Below are 21,702 nucleotides of genomic sequence, written 5' to 3'. Positions count from 1 at the left end.
CCCCGTGTAATAACATTTTGTTTAGTAATTCCAAAATGAGTTGTAAGTATTTGACAGCATTTTGTTTGCTCATATAGTTGGTAGTTCACTATGTTCTCCAGACGCATTCTTTTCTTTGGTGTACCACTGGTTAGTCAGTTATTCCCAGTTTTAGATTTGAGTTCTTCAGCTGAACTTTTCCTTGTCAGTCTCAAGCCTCCGTGTGTCCTGATGATTTGAACCCTTGTCCAGACCAGACAGATGCTTCAAGCCCCTGATGATGATGATGTCATCTGCAAATATTAGGAGTGATGAAATAAACTACAATTGTTACTTTTAATAATTTTCCGTTCATGTTAAGCCAACATACTGTCTCACTTTTTGAGGACTTTAGTTTGAAAAGTGAACAGTAAAGTAAAATTTATTTTTCAGAGCACAGTTTGCATTTGCTTTTAGTTCATAGAGGACTGTTTCCCAAGCTATTATATTTATTGTGAGAGCTCTTGCCTTGGGTATCTAATGTTTTCCTGGACAGTGTATTTGGGGCCACTGTTTTCCACAATGAGCAATCTTCTTTCAGACTGTGTGTTTGGAAGGTTCTTCTCCTTATGTAGTAGCGTTTTCAAGTAGTGTTTTCCAACAATGAAAAAGGAAAATGGTAAGACTCTTCAGTCAAATTCTTTTACATGAATCACTACACTTACTGCTGCAATAGTCTTAAGTGTATGAAATGCTTCTTTACAGGTGAACTAGAAATTACTGTACTGATACATACTGGTTTGCAGAATAGCTAAAATAGGGGGGAAATAAAAATGTTACGGTTTGTATATACTTAATACATATTTGCTGGTTTTGTTCATAAACTGCTGTAAACTGCTGATCAGCGCAGCTGGTAATGAGAATTATAATGGTTCTAAATGTCAAATTGACAGAACCTTAACATGACTTGCAGTGGCTTTGCAGCGGCTTTGCGGTGGGGAAGTTATGGGACTGAGTTACATGCCTGGGAATCGGCAATGCTGATCTCTTACTGGAGGAATTTTAGTATTTTCTGCATGATCTGTACTTCATTCCATATGGCATGGTAAAGAAGTATCTTAACAGAAGTGGCAAACATTCAGTTCTGGTCTATCAGCAATAGCATTTTCAGAATGTGAAGTTTAAATGCATTTTTTCTATCACTTCGAATTTTCGTATTGTGTGTTAACTTTTAAAAGGGTTTTGATACGGCCTCCATTGATATCCATATAGACAAACTGTTAAGATACAGATTGCACAAGTGGGTAATAAAGTGGCTAGACCACTGACCTCGATGGGTGTACTCTACAGTACAGAGTTCAGCTGGCAGCCAGTTACGCATGACAGAGCTGGATACTGAGGACAATACTGCTTAATGTCTTCATTAGCAGTCTGGATGGTGATACAGGGAGTGTTCTCAGTAAGTCTGCGGATGCTACCAAATTGGGCAAAGTAGCTGATACACTGAAAGGCAAGGCTGCTATTCAGAGGGACTTTGGCAGACTGACAGGAACCTCATGACATTCAGCTAAGGCAAATGCAAGTCCTGCACCTGGGAGAGAATAACCCTGTGTAACAGGACAGGCTGGGCAGTGACCTGCTAGACAGCAGCACTGCAGAAAAGATGTGGGACGTCCTGGTAGACAAGTTGAATATAAGTTACCCATGTGTACTTGTAGCAAAGAAGGCCACCAGCCTACTGAACTGTATGAACAAATATGGAGCCAGAAGATAAGTGTGATATTCCCCCGCTTAAGTACTTCTGGGGCTGCAGCGGGAGTACTGTATCCAGTCAGGGCTACCCAGTACAAAGAAGGCACTGACGTACTGGAGCAAGCACAGCAGAGGAGTACCAGAATGATAGGGGGGTGGAATGCTTCTCATATTAGATGTGTTTCTTCAGCCTCTAGAAGAGAAGACCAAAGGAAAAACTTAATTGCTATGGACAGTATAGAGTTAACAAGAGTCAGCTTTTTTCATTGTGCACAGTGGGAGGATGAGAGGCTTTGGACACAAATTTCAGCATGGAAGCCAAACCCATGAAAAAAAAAAAGCTTTTAAACTTGATGATGATGAAGCACTGGACCAGGTTACTCAAAGAAATTGTAGAATTTCTGTCTTTGGAGATACCCAGAACTCTATGACCCAAAGCTGTGAGCCAACTGCACTAACTAGACCTCCCCTGAGCAAGGGTTGACTAGATGGCCTCAGGAGCTTCCTTCCAAAGCATGTGATCTATAAAAGAATAAAAGGCATTTCAGTTCATTGCCATTGCTTGTGAGCAGCTGAAGTCCTTCTGATGCTCAGGAAAAAAAAAAATCCTTCTGATGCTCAGGAAAAAAAAAAAAAAAAGCAGCTGCTTCTTCTTGTACAGGAAGAACTGTCATTCCAAGGCTTTAGTTTAAAAATAATTAATTGATGCCCAGGAGTGACTATTGCAAAGCCAATGGCAATAACATGTGTTGCATCAGCTAGTCAACTGATGTTTTTGTTCCGTATGTGAGTTTGGGTCATGAAAGAGCATGGCAAGAATGACTCAGTTCAGTCCACTTTCAGCTACCTTTCAGGTGACAGCATTCAGGTTTTTTTCATTACCTTAAGCAAGATACTAATCATTAACTATGTTTTTTTTTAAGTTATCCTACTTACTAGCATAGAGCTCATGAATGCAGCGATGAAGATTTAGGCTGCCATCTACGTATCGGTTTTGTAGCTGTCTCTCAACATCTAGTTGTAAGTAGCACATAGCTTTTCTACAAGAAGGAACCAGTCTTACTATAAAATAACAATATGTAAAATGTACTGAAAGAGTCTTTTAAATCAGTGTGGATATTCTTGTGTAGGAATTGCAGAAAGCTTTGGTTGTTGAGACTTTTGATAACATTAAAGAAATGTATTTGGTGTCCAGAAACTTTAGGTCTTAATTGAGAGGGCCTCCCTGCTTTGCCCCTGCGACCTACCATCCTTGTTTAAGGCTTCAAAGCTTTAATTCAGTTACTTAAACGTACGTAAGCAGTGCTGTTTGAGATGCCCTGGGTTGTCCCGGACATCTACTTGAATGTGGAGATAAGGCACAGGGCACAGGAGAAACTGTGTGCCCTTCTGGATGTCCGTCGGAGACCAGGCAGGTTGCCCTAGGACATTTATCTCAAGTGGCAGCAGATGCCTATGTTTAGATGACTGAATGTAGTACTAGGTAATATGACCTCTTACCAAGAAGTGAAGAATAGCTATTATAACAAACTGGTGAGGCATTAAAATTAACCTTTATTTTTCTGTTGGTGGTTTGGGGTTTTTTTTGTTTTTGGTTTTTTTTTTTTTTGGTGGGATTTTTTTGGTTTTTTCTGGCTAAAGTTAGGAACCGTGGGTATGTCTTTAGAGACAGCCTTCAGACTGTAAGGTCTGTATTTGATTCTGCATGTGCACAAGATCATTGTTTATTGTTCCACAACTGCACTGAGTGTGTAAGGTGTGTTTTCAGGTACAGATTCTCTGCAAAATCTTTTTTGAGGATATGTGCCTCTGGAGAGAAATCGTTCTAAGTCTTGAAATCGCTGTGGCTGACTGACTTCAAATTTTCTAACTCGCTGTGTGCAAGTTCTCTCAAGATCTTTATTCCGAAATCCTTTTGGTTTATAGTTTAATCCTTCCAGGGTTATATAAGAGATAAATTAAGGCATGCAACTGTTAGCATGTGCATTTAGGCTGTCGCTGCTATCTTCAAATTAAAAAAATCATCTATCTCCAAGACTTGAACATAGCCTTTCAAGTGGGAGGATTATAAACCCCTATTACTGTTAAAAGGAATGATTTTTTTTTCCCCCCTCTCCTGCTTTTTTCACCACTCAGCTGTATGTTTCAGTTTCTTCCATGTTGACCTTAGTTTTTGTTGTTAGGCAGTCAGTTGGATCAGGAAATTAATAGAATTGAAGGTTCTTTCCCTGTAACTTAGCTTATTGTCTCTTGAAATGTTAATAGTGTGCCCATGCAGCCGCCTTGGGCATCTGTACATTGCAAGGTAGTATTTTTTTATTTGCAATACTTTTCCCATACAGATAAGATTTAATAAAATTTTCCTAATAATTGTACTGTGCTAATGCTGCTCCATTACAAATGTATGAGCCTACAGATGTATGAGGAGAAAAGAATAAACTGTATCGAAGAGCATAATCTTAATTCTCTTTACCTGATGAACTGGCAGTATTCAACAAAGCCTACACTTTAAACAGTGATTGATCTGATACATGGTTTTAGTTCTTGGCATTTATGTTTGACAGTTTTGTGCAGTCACACAGGAAAAACAGCATGCCAGGCTGCAGCACGGTAGGTCCACAATTTTATGTGAAGATCAAATTTTTCAAAAAAAGTATTTAGAAATGTAACTGAACACATTTGTATGTTTTTGTTTACTGCATGACTCTAAAGATTGACATGTAATAAAAATGAGTGGTAATTATAGAAACTGCCACATGAGATTTATTTTTGGTTTAGTTCCATGATGCTATGGTTGATGAGCTGCTGAAGTTGGTATGCTATTTCTTTGCTCTTGATTGACCCTGATTTAAAAAAAAAAACAAAAATCAACAAAAAACCAAAAACCCCAAAGCAAACCAAAAACCCAAACCAACAACAGAAAACTTAAAAAAAACAAACCCCAAACCAAAACCCACACAACAAAATATCCACTAAAAAACCCAAACAAACCAAAAGCAAACAACCCCCTGCTCAAAACACAAGTGTCACTGCAATGAATTTGTCATTCTGCTTAACAGACGTCTGAAAGTAAAACCCAGGCTTTTCCTTAGAAGTGTGATTATTTGATTTTTTGTTCTTAAATCTATTTCAGGCATATGATGTACTACTGAAGTGATTTCTGATTTTAAACTTTATGTACAGGTATTAGACTAGTATTTTCTCCACAGCCCTCTGTCTAAAAGTTGGCCTGCATGGGGTTTTAGCCTAAGATCAATATTAGGAGTATCGACTGCCAGTTCTGATGTTTAAGAGTATATGTAACAACCACTTTCTCTACAGGATAATTTACAACGTAATAGAACTCTTGTTAGAGCCAAAGCTAGTTGTCAAGGATAGGACAGTGTTGGTAATGACTGTTTTGGTTGCCCTGTCATAGGATCTGAACCTGTTAGCTCCATCATCTGACTGTCAGGTAACTGCTGGTAGTTTAATTCTGTGCTTTAGTTATGTTTCTAAAGAAAAATCAACCACTGAAAGGAAGCTTGTATTTAATTGTAGTAAACAATGCACTTTCAAGGACATTGGTAAGGAATACAAGGTGTTTATACATCTGTTAAATTCACAGGGAAGGTTTGGTGGTTGTCGTGGTTTAGCCTGAGCCAGCAGCTCAGCTCCTTGCAGCCGCTCACTCACTCTGCCCCAGTGGGATTGTGGGAGGGATTTGGAAGGGTAAAAGTGGGAAAACGTGTGGGCTGAGATAAAAACAGTTTAATGGGTAAAGCAAAAGCTGTGTGCACAAACAAAGCAAAATAAAGAATTCATTTACCACTTCCCATAAGCAGGCAGGTGTTCAGCCATCTCCAGGGAAGCAGAGCTCTGTCATGCTTAATGGTGACTTGAGAAGACAAACACCATCATTCTGAATGTACCCTGCTTCCTCCTCCCTCCCCCAGCTTTACATGCTGAGCATGACCCCATAGGGTACGGGATACCCCTTGGGTCAGTTGGGGCCAGCTGTCCCAGCTGTGTCCCCTCCCGACTTCTTGTGCCCCCCCCCGACTTCTTGTGCCCCCCAGCCTGCTCGCTGGTGGGGTGGGGCGAGGAGCAGAAAAGGCACTGACCCCGTGTGAGTGCTGCTCAGCAGTAACTAAAACATCCCCGTGTTACCAACACTGTTTCCAGCACAAATCCAAAACGTGGCCCATACTAGCTACTATGGAGAAAATTAACTCTGTCCCACCCCAAATCAGTGCAGTTGTGTAACAGTATTTCACAGGAACACTGTCTCAGCAATTTTTCTTTGTCTCCCTCCAGTAGGCAGGAGAGTCAGTGGTGTGAATGCACAGCATAGAAGAATGGAACCGGTGAAATCAGAAGAATGGCTTTAAATAACAGTGCTGTAGTAAAAAAGAGTGATATATGCAGTCATTTGGTAGGGAGGAATAGCAGGTGGTTTTAGTTAGTAGAGAAAACCCTCAGAATGGATTCGGGTCGTTTTTGGGTACATCTGCATGACTGATCGTGTTGCATAGATCTTTGTAACCAAAAACCATCATCAAATTCGTAACCAGCAGCAGCACTTTGAGTGTACCACTTGCTGTGTGCATCAGAGATGTGCAGAAAGCTCGTAAATGCTGAGACTTACTGAGCAATTTGTCTGTTAGCCTAGATTAATGGTGGCTGGCTGTGGTGAAGACCAGAGTGCTTCTCAGCTGCAGTCAAACAGCTCGGGCTGTTTAGTCCTTACAAAGCAAGCACTCTTTCTACTGAGTAGGTTGTGCAGCATCTCTTGCAGAGCCCTCAGAGCCAGGTGTAGTCTGATGTGCTTTCAGAGAGAATAGGTATGTCTGCAAGCTGCAGGCAATAGTTACGTAGTTGAAAATAATTTTTTTTTTTTTTTAAGGGCAGACAGTGATTCATGGTTTTCAGGTTTATGATAGAAAAGTAGGTAATAAGAATAAGCGAAAGTAACTATAAGTAACTGTTTGAAGCTTATTAGAACCATTTAAAAAATACTCAAGCAATACATATTTTCTGCAGCGCTTGTAGAATTATGCTGTTGTGAACTAGGGGAAATCACTGGCTTAATGTTTTGGACAAATGCTTGTATGAAGTGTTAAACCAGCTTTTGACACACACTTTTTTTTGGATGGAGAGAAAATATTTTAAGCTGATTCACTTTGATTCAATTTCTTATTTTTTACGTTGAGAAATTAATGGGTGGCAGTTTAAAACTGGAAGGTTTGCTCTCATCTTTCTAGTTGGAGGAAAAAAATAAGGTATGGAAGCCAGGGAACTGGTTTTTTCTGATTAAATTCTTTAGATTTTGGAGCTAATCAATTAACTTGTTAGGCAGTACTTTGTAGAAATTTTTAGATACAAAACATTTTGTATCTTAAACATTCATCAGTTAATTCAAACTGATTTTATATTTCTTCTTTCTTCATTTTAATTGAATTTCTCTTACTGTTCTGAAACAATCTAGTACAGGCTTTAAGCATTTACTTATATTCTACTGGAAACAGAAAATAGAGGGTGACATCAGAAATTAAGAAGCTTATCAGTATATGAGTATAGCATAGCTTAGCTAGGAAAACTTTGTGGAAACATTTGCAAGCCAGTGTATTTTAATGGAAAAATAAGAAATGCCCTGTTTTCCTAATTATGGTACAAATGTAATACATAAGTTTAAATGAAAGGTTACTGAGTTTAGATGAAAACTTGCTGACTTTTAAATTGTTTTATATTGCCAATTTTATTATAATCTACCTTGTCTCTTAGCATTCTGTTCAGTGAGGAAAAACTGCACTGATCATGCTGTACTGCATAATTCCATGTGAACTCCTTCCCCTTGCAGTGTCCCTTTAGCAAGGCAGTTTGCCCCTCTATTTCAGAGGCATTAAAACAAAAAAACTAATGGATGCTTTGTCTAGGCATTTACAATTGCAAATAAATTACAAATTGCAAATAAGTTACAAACAGCTTAACTTTGTTTGACAATGGTGAATAACACAGTTCCAGCTTTCCCTAGTTTGATACAAATTGGAGGGTCATTAAAGCGAATAATTTCACTTTAAATCTGAAATGCTAGTTAGATTAACAGTCCAGAATTGATCCTTGATGTAAATCAACATTAAGGTTTGTGGACTAAGTGATTTACTAGTAGTAAAAATTACTAGTAGTAATCAGAGAATTTCAAATAAGTGTCTCCAAAAGCAAAATAAAAAATCCTCTAAAATAATTATCAGATAATTTGTTATAAACTATTTTAAGAAAAGATACTTTTATCTTAGGAAAAACGAGGAAAGAAAGTGTAATTTGTGGTTGAAATAGAAATCAGTGAAGTGTCCAGCCAAGGGACTTGATTGTAGTTCTAAAATGAGATACAAAAAATTTGCATTCCCCTTGTAAACAAATGACATCCTTATGCTAGAGGTGAACTGTGTCAGATGAGCCAACCTGCACCATAGACATTATCAGACCTGTAAGCTTTCTTCTCACTCTGAGAAGATAAATAGTTGTCTTGGCCATGAAATGCCTTTATGAGAAGGACTGAAATCCTCTATTTGATCCCCAGATCCTGTGGGAAATTTTTCAAAGTTTTCAAAGTCAGGTATGTTTTAACATTAGCTGTATCATGACATTCCATACACAGCCTTCTAAACCAGTTGGGATTTCTTAGACAAGGGTTAAGGAATTGAATTTTACTGGACAACCTAACCTCCTTGTTTTCAGGTAATTAACTGTAATGTCCAGTGTAGTGGTAGTAAAGGTACGAATAATAGAGGCTAGAAGATCATTAGCAGGGAAGGAGATGAAGTTTCCTAATCAAATGGAGATTATAGTGTTCTTTGTTTTCTAGTTTGTTAAATTACACTGGTCAGGTAATTGCTTGACTGTTACTTGTTTTATGTGCTTTTCTTTGTAATTTGTTTCTTACATTTGTGCAAGGTTTTGCTTTTGCTCCCTACAATGTTATAATTTCTTGGACTTTTTTTTTCCTCCTCTCAATTTTTAAGTTGTTAAGTTGCTGCTTGTCTTGCAGGTTTTAGGAGTTCCTAGCACTGGAACTGACTGCAGTTCTTGTCTGGGGCTAAACAGTCTTTTGGTAGAGGTTTGATTTCTTTAAGTAATTGGAAAAAAAACAATTTTGCATTTTCGGCTCCAGATCAGAGCTTTGCCTTTTGTCTTTCAAGCTCTGCTTTACTGACTTGTTACAGTTGCTGGAGTTGTTTTCCCACAGGAAGTATAATGCTGTCAGTGTCTTATATTTAATTTTTTTTTCTTTTACAGACTGAGACAACTATAGGCCTCAGTTCATATCAACAGAAAAGGTAAGCATGATTTTCTAAAAGTTTAATACAGCCATCCTATTGCAATATTTGTGATATTTTTCATAAGAATAGTAAAGTTTTAGTGTAAATAAGATCAAATACAAATTGTGTAAGTTTTCAATACTGTCTTATACAGAGGAAATTTAAACTAAAATGTAAACCAGTTTTTAATATTAGACAGCTAAATCACTTCAATATGGAATAAGAAATGGAAGAATTCTTTAATTCACTTTCTAATATATATGGCAGAGTAATTCTGTATAAATAAAGAGGAATCATTTTGCTGAAGTTTTATTGAGAAAGAAGTGGGTTGGTTTGCCTGCTTCAAAATTCTTTGGGGTCCTTTTAAAGAAAAACTTACAGTGTTCCTTTTAGTAAATTCTTACCTGCCTGTCTGTCCCACCCCCCAGACATAATCCGTACATAATCTGTTATTAAAGAACTTTGCATGTATAGTATCTGAGAAGGAAATGAAGTGGTGCTGCTTTTTCCCTGGTCTGTAATTTTTCTCTGGAGACTCCTCAAATATTCCTGTGTACTTAATGAGTACATTGAACACTAATAATGAAGCTTATTTCTTACACAATAGCATTCAACAAACTGTCATGTAAACGCAGCTAGATTTTTTTCATGGGCTATTTCCACTTCCTTCCCAGGAAATCTAGTAAAAGGACTATTCTTGTTTTCATTTCAGATGTGTGTATGAAAAGTTCTTATGTTACTATGTATGTAGTTGCTTAAGCATGGGTTTAAGGGCATTCTCTTTGCAACAAGTTTTGAAAAATCTCTGAAAAAAGTAACATTTTTTCATTTGACGCTTGAAAGCCTTGATCCTGTTTGTGTCATTTGCCACCAGTCTCTGCTGACATCTGGTTAGGTATGGACCTAAAACTTGCAGTGTCAATCTCCAAAATTGTATGAAAATACTGTAGACTTTGGCTTACCTGGTACTAGGTTTATAAGTATACTTGGAATTCAAGGTTTTGGAGGGAAAAGAGTGAACATGAAAGTGCTGAAGAATCTTATGAGGATATGGCAGGTCTTTCACTCCAGGTGAAATTAAAACATAAATTCACATTATCTTTATTTTGATAATGCAGAAGAGAACAGTTAATATTATCTATTGAAATGAGGCTGTTACTTCATATTTTGAGCTGAAGCTTGAGGCATTTATGTATTATGGTAATGTGAATTTTGTCAGACTTGCGTTATATGAACTTCTCCTTTGCTTTTTAATTGAAAAAGTGTAGCTTAGTCATTCTGCATAAAACTTGAAACTTTGTGGTGCTGTACCTTCCCTGGATCTGTCATCTTTCCCCTACCCCAGCAACGGAGGTCTCTCTCGGCACTTCAGGACTTCCTTATTTATTTCTCATCTATGAAGTCCTCAAATTAAACTTTCCACCCAGTGCTTTTATTAATCTATTTTTTTTTCTACTTGCCTGTTAACATAGGATTAGGCAAAGGAGAATATGCATTTCACTAAACTGCTCCTGTAAGTAGTCACTTCGAAAGATCTATTTGTTTCTGTTAACCACTTACACATACTGTATGTACGCCTCCGTGAATGTAACTGTACCATGATAGGAGAATGAAAGGTCACATGTAAAGTTACCATGCATTTAGAGTTACGTGAATTTAATTTTCCTGTTTGCTGTAGGTCATACAACTCATACATAACATTTTGGTCAAGATAAATTAAAAATAGTTTTTTAAAGATCAAACTAAAACGATGCACTTTAAGTATTTCGTTTACTCGGGGGTTTCCCCATTTTCCTATCTTAAACTGCTTGTTTGAAGCCCTACACTCATTACTCTGTAGTGGACTTGGACTTTGCACAGCAGAAAAAGAATCTCTTAAATTTCATTATGGAACTTCCCTTGTATGTTGAAAGATTTATATGATCATTACAGCTTCTGGAAGAGCACAATCAAAGCAAATATGTTACAGAGCAGTATAACTAATATTAACTTCCAAAACTTCCATTTCTGTAAGCCAAGTAGCTTAAGCTAAGTGATCATTGTGTTCTTCCCTAACATACTAGATCAACTGGACATCTGGTCATTTGTAATTTGCAAACAACATGAGTGGTTTAAGATGCTAGTACCCCAGTTGTTGTTTACCTGTCCTTCCTTCCAAGGATTCTCTCTCCTGTGACAGAGAAAGTGAGTATGTGTGCCCATGGCTCAGCTGCTGCAGTTTGTGCTCCAGTGACTTATTTTACCCTGCCAGTGATTATGGGTTTGTACATGGATTGTGAACTGGAGCATTGTGCTGTGGGTATTTGTTGCATTCTTCCACAAGTTGTTGGGGGATTGCAGAATGGTAGGGGACACAGCTGTGGATGGGAACTTAAACAGCTGTAGTTATGCGTTACAGCATGTCAGTCACATTGCTGGTACGAAAACATGAATGTAGGAATCACAACTGAACTTCTGAGATCAGTGACAAGTGTATTTTATGTCTTGGGTAGAATCAGACTTTATGGAGATAGTTTAAATGGAATAGTATCTTGTGTAAGTCATTGAGTCTCAATGGCAGAAAGAAGATGTCTTTATTGAGACCTAGGGATTATGGGCAGGGTTTTTGTCTCCCAAGATACAACTGAACTTCCTGGTCCTTGAGAGTGAGACTGAAGCCCTGGATTAGACATGCTTACAGGATTTTTGATTTTAATTTCACATCTAAGAAGATTGCTTTCTGTGTTTAAAATTTCAGTGGTTTAGAGTGTGTTCTAATAAAACGCTGGTTTATAGATTTGAAAAATCTCCATGTTTCCCAGGAGAAACAGTCCATTCTGCATCAGGGTGCTGGCCTATTTGGGTGCTGGCACAACGTGATAAAGAACTGCATCACAAACTCTTCGATCCCATATTACAAAGTGAATACCCAATCTACTGTGTGTCTGTATTTTTCCCTCTCTGTTGTTACTGGTTTTACATGGATCTTTCTTCCACGTATTTTTCTAGGTGACTTTTTAAATGGCATTGCTAAGGTTTCTGGTCCACATGCGGAAATTAACTTCTCTAGATGACTGATGTCTCATTGTCCTTATTATAGATCATAATATCTCCTTCTTGGTGTAGCTTGCAGATACTTCATCCCTATCTAGACAGTTCATCCAGTTCTTTGATCTGCTTTTGGAAGGAGGGAAATAAACTAGCTTTTTAATTTGTTTTGGTTTTGCCCATGGTCAGGTTACAGAGCATCTGTTCAAGCTTCTCCCTGTTTTTTCCCCACCCTTTCCCCAGACAAACCCTCAGGAAGTGTTAGCTTTGAAGTGTAACATCTGATATCGTGAGTGTGTTTTTCCTGATACAAGATTAATGTTGGCATAACTGGGCCAACCACTACCTGGGTGTAGTTTTTGAAAAAGTCGTTTTATTCATCTGCACATATAGCCAGATACTGAAGTGGTCAAATGTTTTGTGGCAGTTCACTTTCTCACAGAGGCTGTGTTTAATACCCATATTTCTAAAATTATTTTAACTATAAAAATGTAAATAAATTTTCTTAGATTTGCAGCTCAACCTTATTTTTAAATATTAACAAGTCGTGGATGCATTCAGGGAAATATGATTGTTTATTTACTTTTATAGCCAAAGATGTTCTGTCTTAGAGGTGGCTCTTTCAAGGACATTCTGGCACGAAAAGTGTGAAGTATTTGACTATTTTTCATTTTAAAAATTCATATAGCTATTTTTGGAGACACTTTCATTTTGTATGGGGGTAATAGAAATAACAAAGTAGTGGTGTTTTGAGAGTTTGTGTTGCTTAATAAAATCCTCTTGCTTTTTGATGGTTTAATGCTCTTGTCTTTATTTCTTGACAATTTGTGGAATGGAAAAGGAAACAAACGGTAAAATAATGTGGGAAAAACACAGGTAGAATAATAATTATATTTGATTTTTCCACGATAGCAATTAAAGATAGTACAGATAAGATTCCACAGAACACAAACCTCCTCCAGAAATCCCAGAACAGCTGGAAAGGTAAAGTGAGGATACAGAGAAACAGTTACTGGCCAACTTTGCAGAAAACTTTAGATACTATATTTGACAAGTGTTTTCTTCATCTCCAAATGCAGAGATGTGCATGGATTATTTAAAACTGAGTACTCTGTGATAAACAGCAAGACATCATAGAAGTGCTGCAGAATGTCCTTAACCAGAAAAAATTGTGTCTTGGCATAGATGGACATCCATATCATCCACTGTCATGTGAAAGAGGCGGGGTGGTGGTGATGGAGATTTTCCCAACCCTGGATTTTTGATCTGTCTGTCAGCGCCATGGGAAAGCCAAGACTCTTGTGCCCTGCCAGTCTGTCAGTGTCTCGTTACAGGGGCCCGTCACTGAACAGCCCTGCTGGATCAGAGGGCGATTCAACTGGCTTGCTCAGGGACACTCCAACAGTATCAGGGGGACCCCTCAGTGGGCCTTCCCACTTTATTCGAATGTGTTACTTACCCGCTGCCAGCAACTGCTAGCTCCCACAAAGGACTAACACCAACAGTTTACAGAATAACAGTCGTTATTCTAAAATCGTGACAAGTTAAGATTCATGATTGCTGGTGATAGGGACTGTCTGCAAAAACAACCTTGAAATGATAAACAACCAAATTCTGTACAATCAGAACATTAATCACTAATAACAGCTAGCATGGGTTAGTTATTTAGCACACATAAGACAAAGTTCTTACCCAACAGGGTGTACCTATGGGGCAGAAGGCAGGTTCAGCCCGTCAACTGATCCCAGAAGTTACTATGGAGTCTTCCCTAACTTCCCGCTTCATTCATTTTTTATACTTTTCTTTGCTCTCAGGTGGAGCTTGAGTGACTCTAGTCATACATTCTTTCATTATTGATTGGTGTAAACTTGCACTTTCATTTGAAGACATAGTTGATAAGAAATAGAAAGCATGTGCTCGGTGAGGCGTGGTGGTGCCTTGGAGGTGGGTAACTTTGGGATGGAGGTGTGTGTTAGTATTATAACGAGATTATAATGAGCAAGGTTCATCTAAGTTAAATAGTTTTGCTACAGTTGTTGGCCCAGAAACAGGCATCTTCTCATATATTTTCTATTTGACAGTTGCTATGCAGCTTACCGGCTGTATGGTACCATCAGGTTCCCAGCCCTGCAGGGAGCACAGCAGAGCCTGGCTGCGGCGTCTCCACTCTGCTCCACCCTCCACTGCTCCTCTAGGCTGGCCTAGAGAACAATGGTGGAGTGGATTGCACGCTTGCCAACTGTCTGAGAGTGGCAACTGTATTTTACCCTAAAAGGTTGTTATAATACTACAACTTCTATTAGGTCCCAATTTTCTATACTTTCCCCCCTCCAAGCAATTTTCCCACACCTAATCTTCCCAGGCATTGATACTTTGACCATCTTTATGGTCTCTATCTGTGACTAACCTTATCAAGATGTGAAGTTGCATTTCAGTGAATTACATCTAGTAGCAGGTTGCTTCTGGATAGGATCAGTACAGTAGTTAATAGCTGAGGTAAATGCCCTCTCGCTTGGATGACAGAGTGGATGGTATGGCAAGGGTAATGATCATGTCAGGGGCTGTGTGTAGTTCACTCTCAAGTCTCATTTAAAAAATCCAAATTCTTGCAGAAGGGAAAAAGTTGTTGGGACAATCTTAAATCATTATCAGAAACTACTCGTTTCTGAAACTTCATAGGTTCAGGTGACTTCTGGCTGGTTCTGAGTCTGCTGAAGCTTGTTGGAAGATGTTGGTAGTCCTCTCTCATTCAGATGCATCTTTTTATGTTGTTTTTGACTTTGAAAGTTAGAAATGTTGGAAAGATAGGGAAAGAAAAATGTTTAAATTCTGATAGAAGACCGGGAGCCATAGCTCTACAGGCATTCAATGATAATTAACTTAAATGTCATTATGCTGTTAAAGTTGCCCTACCCATGGGTGTATCCAGCCTTCAGTGAGCAAGTGCCCAGCAGTCCAGACATTATCAGCATTTGTAAGTCTCTTGCAAGTCGACTCATGTTGAGCCTTCCAGCAGGCAAAGTTTGGGAATTCCAATACTGTTTGTTCCCATTTGAATCTTATTACAGCTGTTACTTTTATTATAATAGTTGCTATTCATTATAATGTGGCTGCCTTTACCAATGTTCAGCCATCTAAAAATTCTGTGTTGTCTAAATGGCTATCCATGATATTATAGCGATAGAGTCTGAGAAAAATTGCTAAAACATTTCATGTATGTGGAGAATTGTGTATGTCCCGGTGGTTCAAGTTAGGTCAAGTTACTCTTGACTGTATTTTCAATGCATTGGAGGTAACTATGTTCATTATTGCTTTTGTAAATACTGTAAATATTTCTGATATCAATTCCTTTTATGGAAAAGTTACATCCTTTTACTAATAATTGCCAATAAAAAAAGAGGTGCTGAATGACTGTTCGGAGTTTTGAAATTGGAAGAAATTGACAGAAGTATTTTAAAAGTCATTGAGTAAGATCTCCCTTATGCACATGTATAGTATTGGAAGTGTGAAGATTCAGTTGTGGAGTACTAGAGTGAGTCATTGAGACACTGTAAAAAAGCTGTTGATTTCTTAAACTGTTGTTGTTGCCCAGATCTGTGCTACTGGAGAATACAGTTAAGATTTTGTACCCAGTTCTTGAATTTTTACACCTGTAAGTATCTTCCTTGTTGAAGTGGTTCTGGAGTATGGAAAGACATCTGAATTTGATCAATAATTAGTTTTCCTGGAAGTATGCTAGATGGAATTAGATTGATGAAGTTTAAGGCCTCTGCTTTTGTAAGGCAAGCCACGTGTGCCTGTCTGAGGGCATCTTCCAGCTCCTGGCTTCTCCCTGTGCTGAGGCAGAACTAGGTGGTTCTGCTGGCCTGGCTTGTGTTTGTGGAGCAGCTTTGCTTGGCCAGGACATATGGCTGCAGCTCTGTCTTTGGGCATCTGGGATTGATACAAAGTTAGAAAACAAGAATCTAAACCAAGAGTGCTATTTTAATATTGGTAACAAAAACATTTGAAGAAAAAAGAAAGCTACTGGTCTTGAGCCATTCAGGAACCGCTGCTCTTGAGCCATTCTTTAGCCTTTCCTGTTTATTTCTTTTATGTTATTGTATCCGGTTTATGTTTTATTGTATTAATACAATTATTACTGACACCACACCACACACACACACACCCCCCCCCCCCCCCCACGTGTTACTGAGTTACAGAGATACTTAAGTGTGGTCACAATCATATAATTCTGAACAAGAAAATGTTTCAGTCAATGAAACTGCTTTGTATTTTTTCCTGTAACTTTTGTGGGTTATTGATTGTGTTCTGTAGAACTGTACTGGTGAAATAAGCAGTAGTAGAGGATGTTTCCAGATACGTTGTTGTCTTCACTGCTGGATTTTTTGAGCAGAATTTAAGTTTTAGTCTCCTGCAGAGTTCCAAGTGGGAGGTAAGTATAGGAAGAGCAAAGCAATGTTTCTAAAGCAGTCTTTGTCTTCTGGAAATTACAAGTTTTTGACAATATGGACATGGGCTGTTTTTTCCCATGTGGCCTCAGTACCATGAAGTGGATCCAAGATTGTTTATTTACTAGTGTAGATGTAGCTAGAGAAACGCGTGGTGTGTATATAAATTACTGTTATACATTGAGGAAGATGTTTGGATATTGCTATGAAAGATGATACAAACCTATTTAGCTTACTGTTTTACTTAGCCATCACTATATAGAGGAAAACTAACACTTCAGTTATGTCCATTTCCAAGATATGTACTCCTTCTTAGAGATACCACATGATCACGTAAGTGGCTGGTGAAATTACAGTATTCTGACTGGACAGGTTTGTCAGGCTGTTGCTTCCTTTGAATTAGTTGCTCTGTTATTAGTGTTAATGAACGTTTTGCTAAGAAAGGGCAATTTGAGATGAGAAGGGAGTAAAAATGTATCATTTAACAGTATGTTTTACAGCATTTTAATTTTTTTCTTCCAGTGTATCCCTGTATCGGGGAAATTGCCGACCTCTCCGGTTTGAGCCACCAATGCTCGATTTCCATGAACAGTAAGTTGAAAAGTCTTTCGATCTGTTTACTTAGACAAATAAAAAAACCTCAAGAGCATTTAAAACTGATGAAGAAGGTTGTGTACATAAATTGCATTGGTCAGTTGTCTGTAAGTGTAGTTGACCTACTTGTTCCAGAGAGCTGGTGTACTTGGTCTTAAATACCATTGAGCAACCTGTCAGCTGCCATGACTTTGGTAGTGTAGGTACTTGTGCTTACTTTTTAGGTGCTTGTACAGCTGCTCTGCAGAGTGGAAACAGTTTTAAGTCTAGAACTTAGTGTGCTGAGGTGAGATTACCTTTCTGCTTGTACATAACCCATGTCAGAGAGCATCCTCTTTAGCATGTCTGGCTTACTGTTGCTTTGATGGCAGAAACACTTTGTTGGTGGGTCTGCAGTTATTAGAACAGTAACATAGGGTTGTGAAAACACAATTCCAAGCAGAACAGTCTCCAGGAACCTAGCTCTGTGCTCCACCTTGCACCTGGCTGCTGTTTTGATTCTCGGTGGCTGAATGTAATGGTTTACAGCAAACTTATCTGTGACTTCTCTAAAAGATAAAAGGGAGGGAGGACAAAGAAGTCTAACAATGTACCTATTTGTAATCAGTTCCTCTGAGAACTATTTCAGCCTTAACTTTTCTTACCAGTAACTGGTTACTGTGTACAGGTAGCTGCAATCATTCTTGTTAACAGTCAAAATCAGTTCCGGAGTTGATGTACATGGATGTCACCTCTATGCATGATTGATACTTTGACACAATGTAAACTGCAGTGAGGACATGTCAGACATTTTGACGGTTCAAGTGGAAGAAAGAAAACAGCCCAGGTGTGCCACAGCACAGTATTGCTTCCCTCGTTCTCAGCCAGCACTGCTGCTGGATGACAGGCTGCTTTATTTATAGATAACCCACGATATATTAATAAAAATATCGTACCCCTTGTCTGTAGGAAAGACCATTGTATGTTGTGGTGACTACAGATGTGCAAGGAAGCTCCTGTGTATTGGCATGGTGTATAGTTCTGTGTTTCTGAAAGGCTGTAACTGTATATTATTTGCACAGAGTAGTTTTCCAGAAATAACCTTCATAAAAAAAAGCGAACAATGCCACTAAATAGCAAAGCTATATGAAAGTATCTAATTTTACAGAATTTATTTGTGCTCAGTTTAACAGATTTTTAACTTTTACTTCTGAGAATAGATATAATAAATGACTCTGTCCCCTCTTCCTTATTACTTGAAAAATTCACAGTCTCTAGCTTTGGGTGTTGTGTGGTTTTGTTGTTTTGTGGTTTTTGTAATGTCAGTAACTGGTCCTAGGTAAGAGGACACTGAGCTTCTATACTGCATAGCAAAGTACCTAGTGGTAAGCCCTGCTCTACTGGATCTCTCCTATAGCAACATTAGATTATAGTTAATGACTTGTGCCGGTGAGCACTTTACAAACTCAAACTTGTAGAGCAATTTGATCTTTGTTAGTTACTGTAAACTTACCTGTTGTTTTGGTTATACATTGTAAAGGTTTTCAGTTCATACTAATCACAGAACTTGACATTTGAAATGTATTTTTTTTCTACTATGAATTGTTATGTTAATGTGCTTTGAAATACCTTGTTTTTAAAGGTCATCTATAGTAGCATTCTTATTTGAAAAAAGCTACATGTGTTTCTTTGCTTTGTGGATTTCCAAAGGTGGTGCTTTTTTTGCCCTTTATTCTTCCTAAAAATAGATCCTTGACAGTATCATAAGTACTTTAAGTTGTTCTTAAAGTATTGCTTTCTGTCAGTTAAAATAGCGAATCTCTGTGTTAGGTCTTGGTTCATTATGTGTTCTAGGGTAGTGGGTTTTTTTCTAACAGTATATGATCATTTATCTGTTGTAGTTTAGGTCAATCTCAGGCAGAAACAGTCTTCTGATTTATTAAAACTTCAGTAAGATGTCAAAAACAGCTTTAGTAAATGTTTCAATGGGAAGCCTCAAAGTTCAGTTTAAAATCTGCACTTAGGCATTTAAATAGAAGTGAACCATCTCTGAGAAATGCTGAGTAACTCAACCTTATGGTGGGAACAAGTTGCAGGTGCTAGGCACTTCAGAAGTCAAATAATGCAGATTTAAGCTTTTGGTGCTTTTGCCTTTTAAAGTAGACAGGGTTTTCGCATTCAAATTCTGGCTTTTCTTTCTTTGTTAATTATGGATTTTAGGAAAGGAATAACATGCATATTTATTTTCTGAATAAGTATTACACCTAAATGGTGTTTTGTTAATAGGTGGCATGTAACATTTAGTAGAGCAAACTTGTTCAAAGTCCATTTTATGCTGAGCTATCAACATGTGTCATTCCCAGGCTAAAGAAAGTTGCAATATTTAATTTCAGCTGTAAGCTAACCATTATTCTTGTGACATTTTTGGTCTGCTGAGAGTGTGTGGGTTTAATCAGATGTTTCAAAAACATGCCAACTTGAGCAGGAATAATATTTATTAAAAGTTATTTTATTTAGGAGTCTCAGAAAATCAAAATCGGTATTAAGTTGATAGATACGTCCTGTAGACACACTTCCTGTGTTCTACCAGGAGATGAGATTACAACAGCCTTAAACTTCTGTTTTTTAAAAGTTGGGGGTTTTTAATGCTGTTTTAATGTAAAATAAACACCACCATATTATATCACTTTGAAGGCAGTCCAGGTAATCTTACATTTATCAAAGGAAATGTATGCCATATTTTAGGATATGCAAATCTTAAGCTCACTTGAAGAGATTCCAAATGTTTTCTGTATACATTAAGCCTCTGGGAATGGGGTGGAACTGAGACAAGTTTTCCCATATCACTGCTCCGGGGTATTGCTTGGACTCAGTGTAATACTCATTTGGTTATTTAATACGAAAGCCTCCTGCTTGTGTTTGTGAAGCAACACCAGTCTTCCTCTGGAACAAATTCTGCAACATGTTGGATATCAGAGATTCAGGGCTTTAAAGAAAGCAAACAAGCCCAGAAAACTCCACCCAAAACCAACTCCACAACTAACTGCCTTTACTCTTACCTGTGTTCTGTTCCTTGTAATCTCTCTTTTAATCTTACTGTCCCCTGTTGTTAAATAGAAATGGAATAATTGAGGCATCCTAACACACAAACAGTAACCATTACGTCGTTTTCCATAGCTTTGGGAGTTGGTTGCTCAGAGGCTAATTTGGCAGAACAGTCATTACCTATATGGCTTTGTATTTGAGACAAGTCTTCACAGAATCATAGAATGGTTTGGGTTGGAAGGGACCATCTAGTTCCAACCTGCTTGGCATGGGCAGGGGCACCTTCCACTAGACCAGGTTGCTCATATCAGAGCAGGTAGCCCATCTGGGTGAAGACTGAAGCATCCTGTTGCGGGGCAAATTATATATTTAGTTCTTGTACCTGCTTTGTGGGAGAACTTGAATCTTCATAGATCTTGATACATTGCCTTTATCTGTGTTAACTCAACTCTGACTATATCAAAAGTACACTTTGTAAGTTCTTCACAATTAATTTTTTGGTAGAAGTAATTTTTGGTAGTGGAGCACTTCCGTATCGAGAATTTTAGGATACTAACACAGTATAAGCTATAACTGCTTACCATCACAATTTTAAAATGTGGAATTATTTTAGATGAAATTGACATCTTGCCCATGCTTCATAGAAATTATTGGTAATGTCTAAAAAGATACCTTTAGCAAAAGTAGTATTTAAATCCTTGATACCTTTAGCAAAAGTAATATTTTAATCCTTGATCAGCATATACTTTTGTGGTGAATGGAGGTTCTTGCTTCACTCAGTTTGAGCAAGATCCCATTCTGCAAAGTTTTCTTGTTGTTAGGACACTATTCTGAAAATGTGTCTTTTGCTTTTCAGTTGATAAACAGTCTTGCCTTGCATTTCCTTTGAAATGTTTTCCTTAGGGGATTTTTGTACTGTTTTCACGTTTCTTGTTTGTGAGCTTTAGTATCTGGCAGGATATTCTATGAAAGCTTAAACTGGCCTTGAAAGCAATTGCTTGGTAATGGTCAAATATTTGAGACCTTCTTGCAGATCTTGAGACCTTATGCTAGTTGCTAACATTAGGTTAGCATAACTTTAGCAAATTGATCTGTTTTCTTCAAGAACTCTAATCTCTTACCAGTAAAAAATGGAGGATTCTAGCAACTAGAGAGTTTATCTAAATGTCTAGTTTTCTTACGTTTTAAACAAGTATATTTACAAATGGTAGGTACCTATAATGTACTATGAATACAATTGGCTGCATGTTTGATACACTTCTAATCTGTGAGCATTTAAGATTGCAGCATTTTTTAAAAATTTCAACAAAATGAGATTTTCATTTCCCTTGGAGTTTGTTAAATGTAAGAAACTGTTGACAGTGAAGAGACATTTAGTCCAGATCTACCTCTGTGTTTGTTTGCATATCATGCTAGACTGCAAAATGCTGCCAAAGCAAATAATAGTTTATTATAATCTTAGATTCATTCAAATCACAGTTGGTGACATGACTGGAAAGACTCTACTACTGGTGTTTTGTGTATGGGGTTTTGCTAACTGTTTGGAAAAGGTATGATTTGTTGCATGAGATCTAAGTTAGATTCCTAACATAAAATGG

General features: G+C 37.8%; 1 protein-coding gene across 1 annotated transcript in view; it reads left to right on the top strand.

The window, feature by feature from the left end:
- TMEM131 (transmembrane protein 131) overlaps positions 1 to 21,702 on the top strand; it is a 103,273-nt gene that overhangs the window by 24,827 nt on the left and 56,744 nt on the right. The window contains exons 3-4 of the mRNA XM_037376075.1: positions 8,986 to 9,026; positions 17,009 to 17,077. Of these exons, the coding sequence (XP_037231972.1) occupies positions 8,986 to 9,026; positions 17,009 to 17,077 (110 nt within the window). The remainder of the gene's footprint in view (positions 1 to 8,985; positions 9,027 to 17,008; positions 17,078 to 21,702) is intronic.

This window comes from Falco rusticolus, chromosome 2 (genome assembly GCF_015220075.1).
Source record: "Falco rusticolus isolate bFalRus1 chromosome 2, bFalRus1.pri, whole genome shotgun sequence".
Lineage (NCBI taxonomy): Eukaryota > Metazoa > Chordata > Aves > Falconiformes > Falconidae > Falco > Falco rusticolus.
Note: the sequence above shows the minus strand (reverse complement) of the source record. Positions and strands in the feature narration are given on the sequence as shown.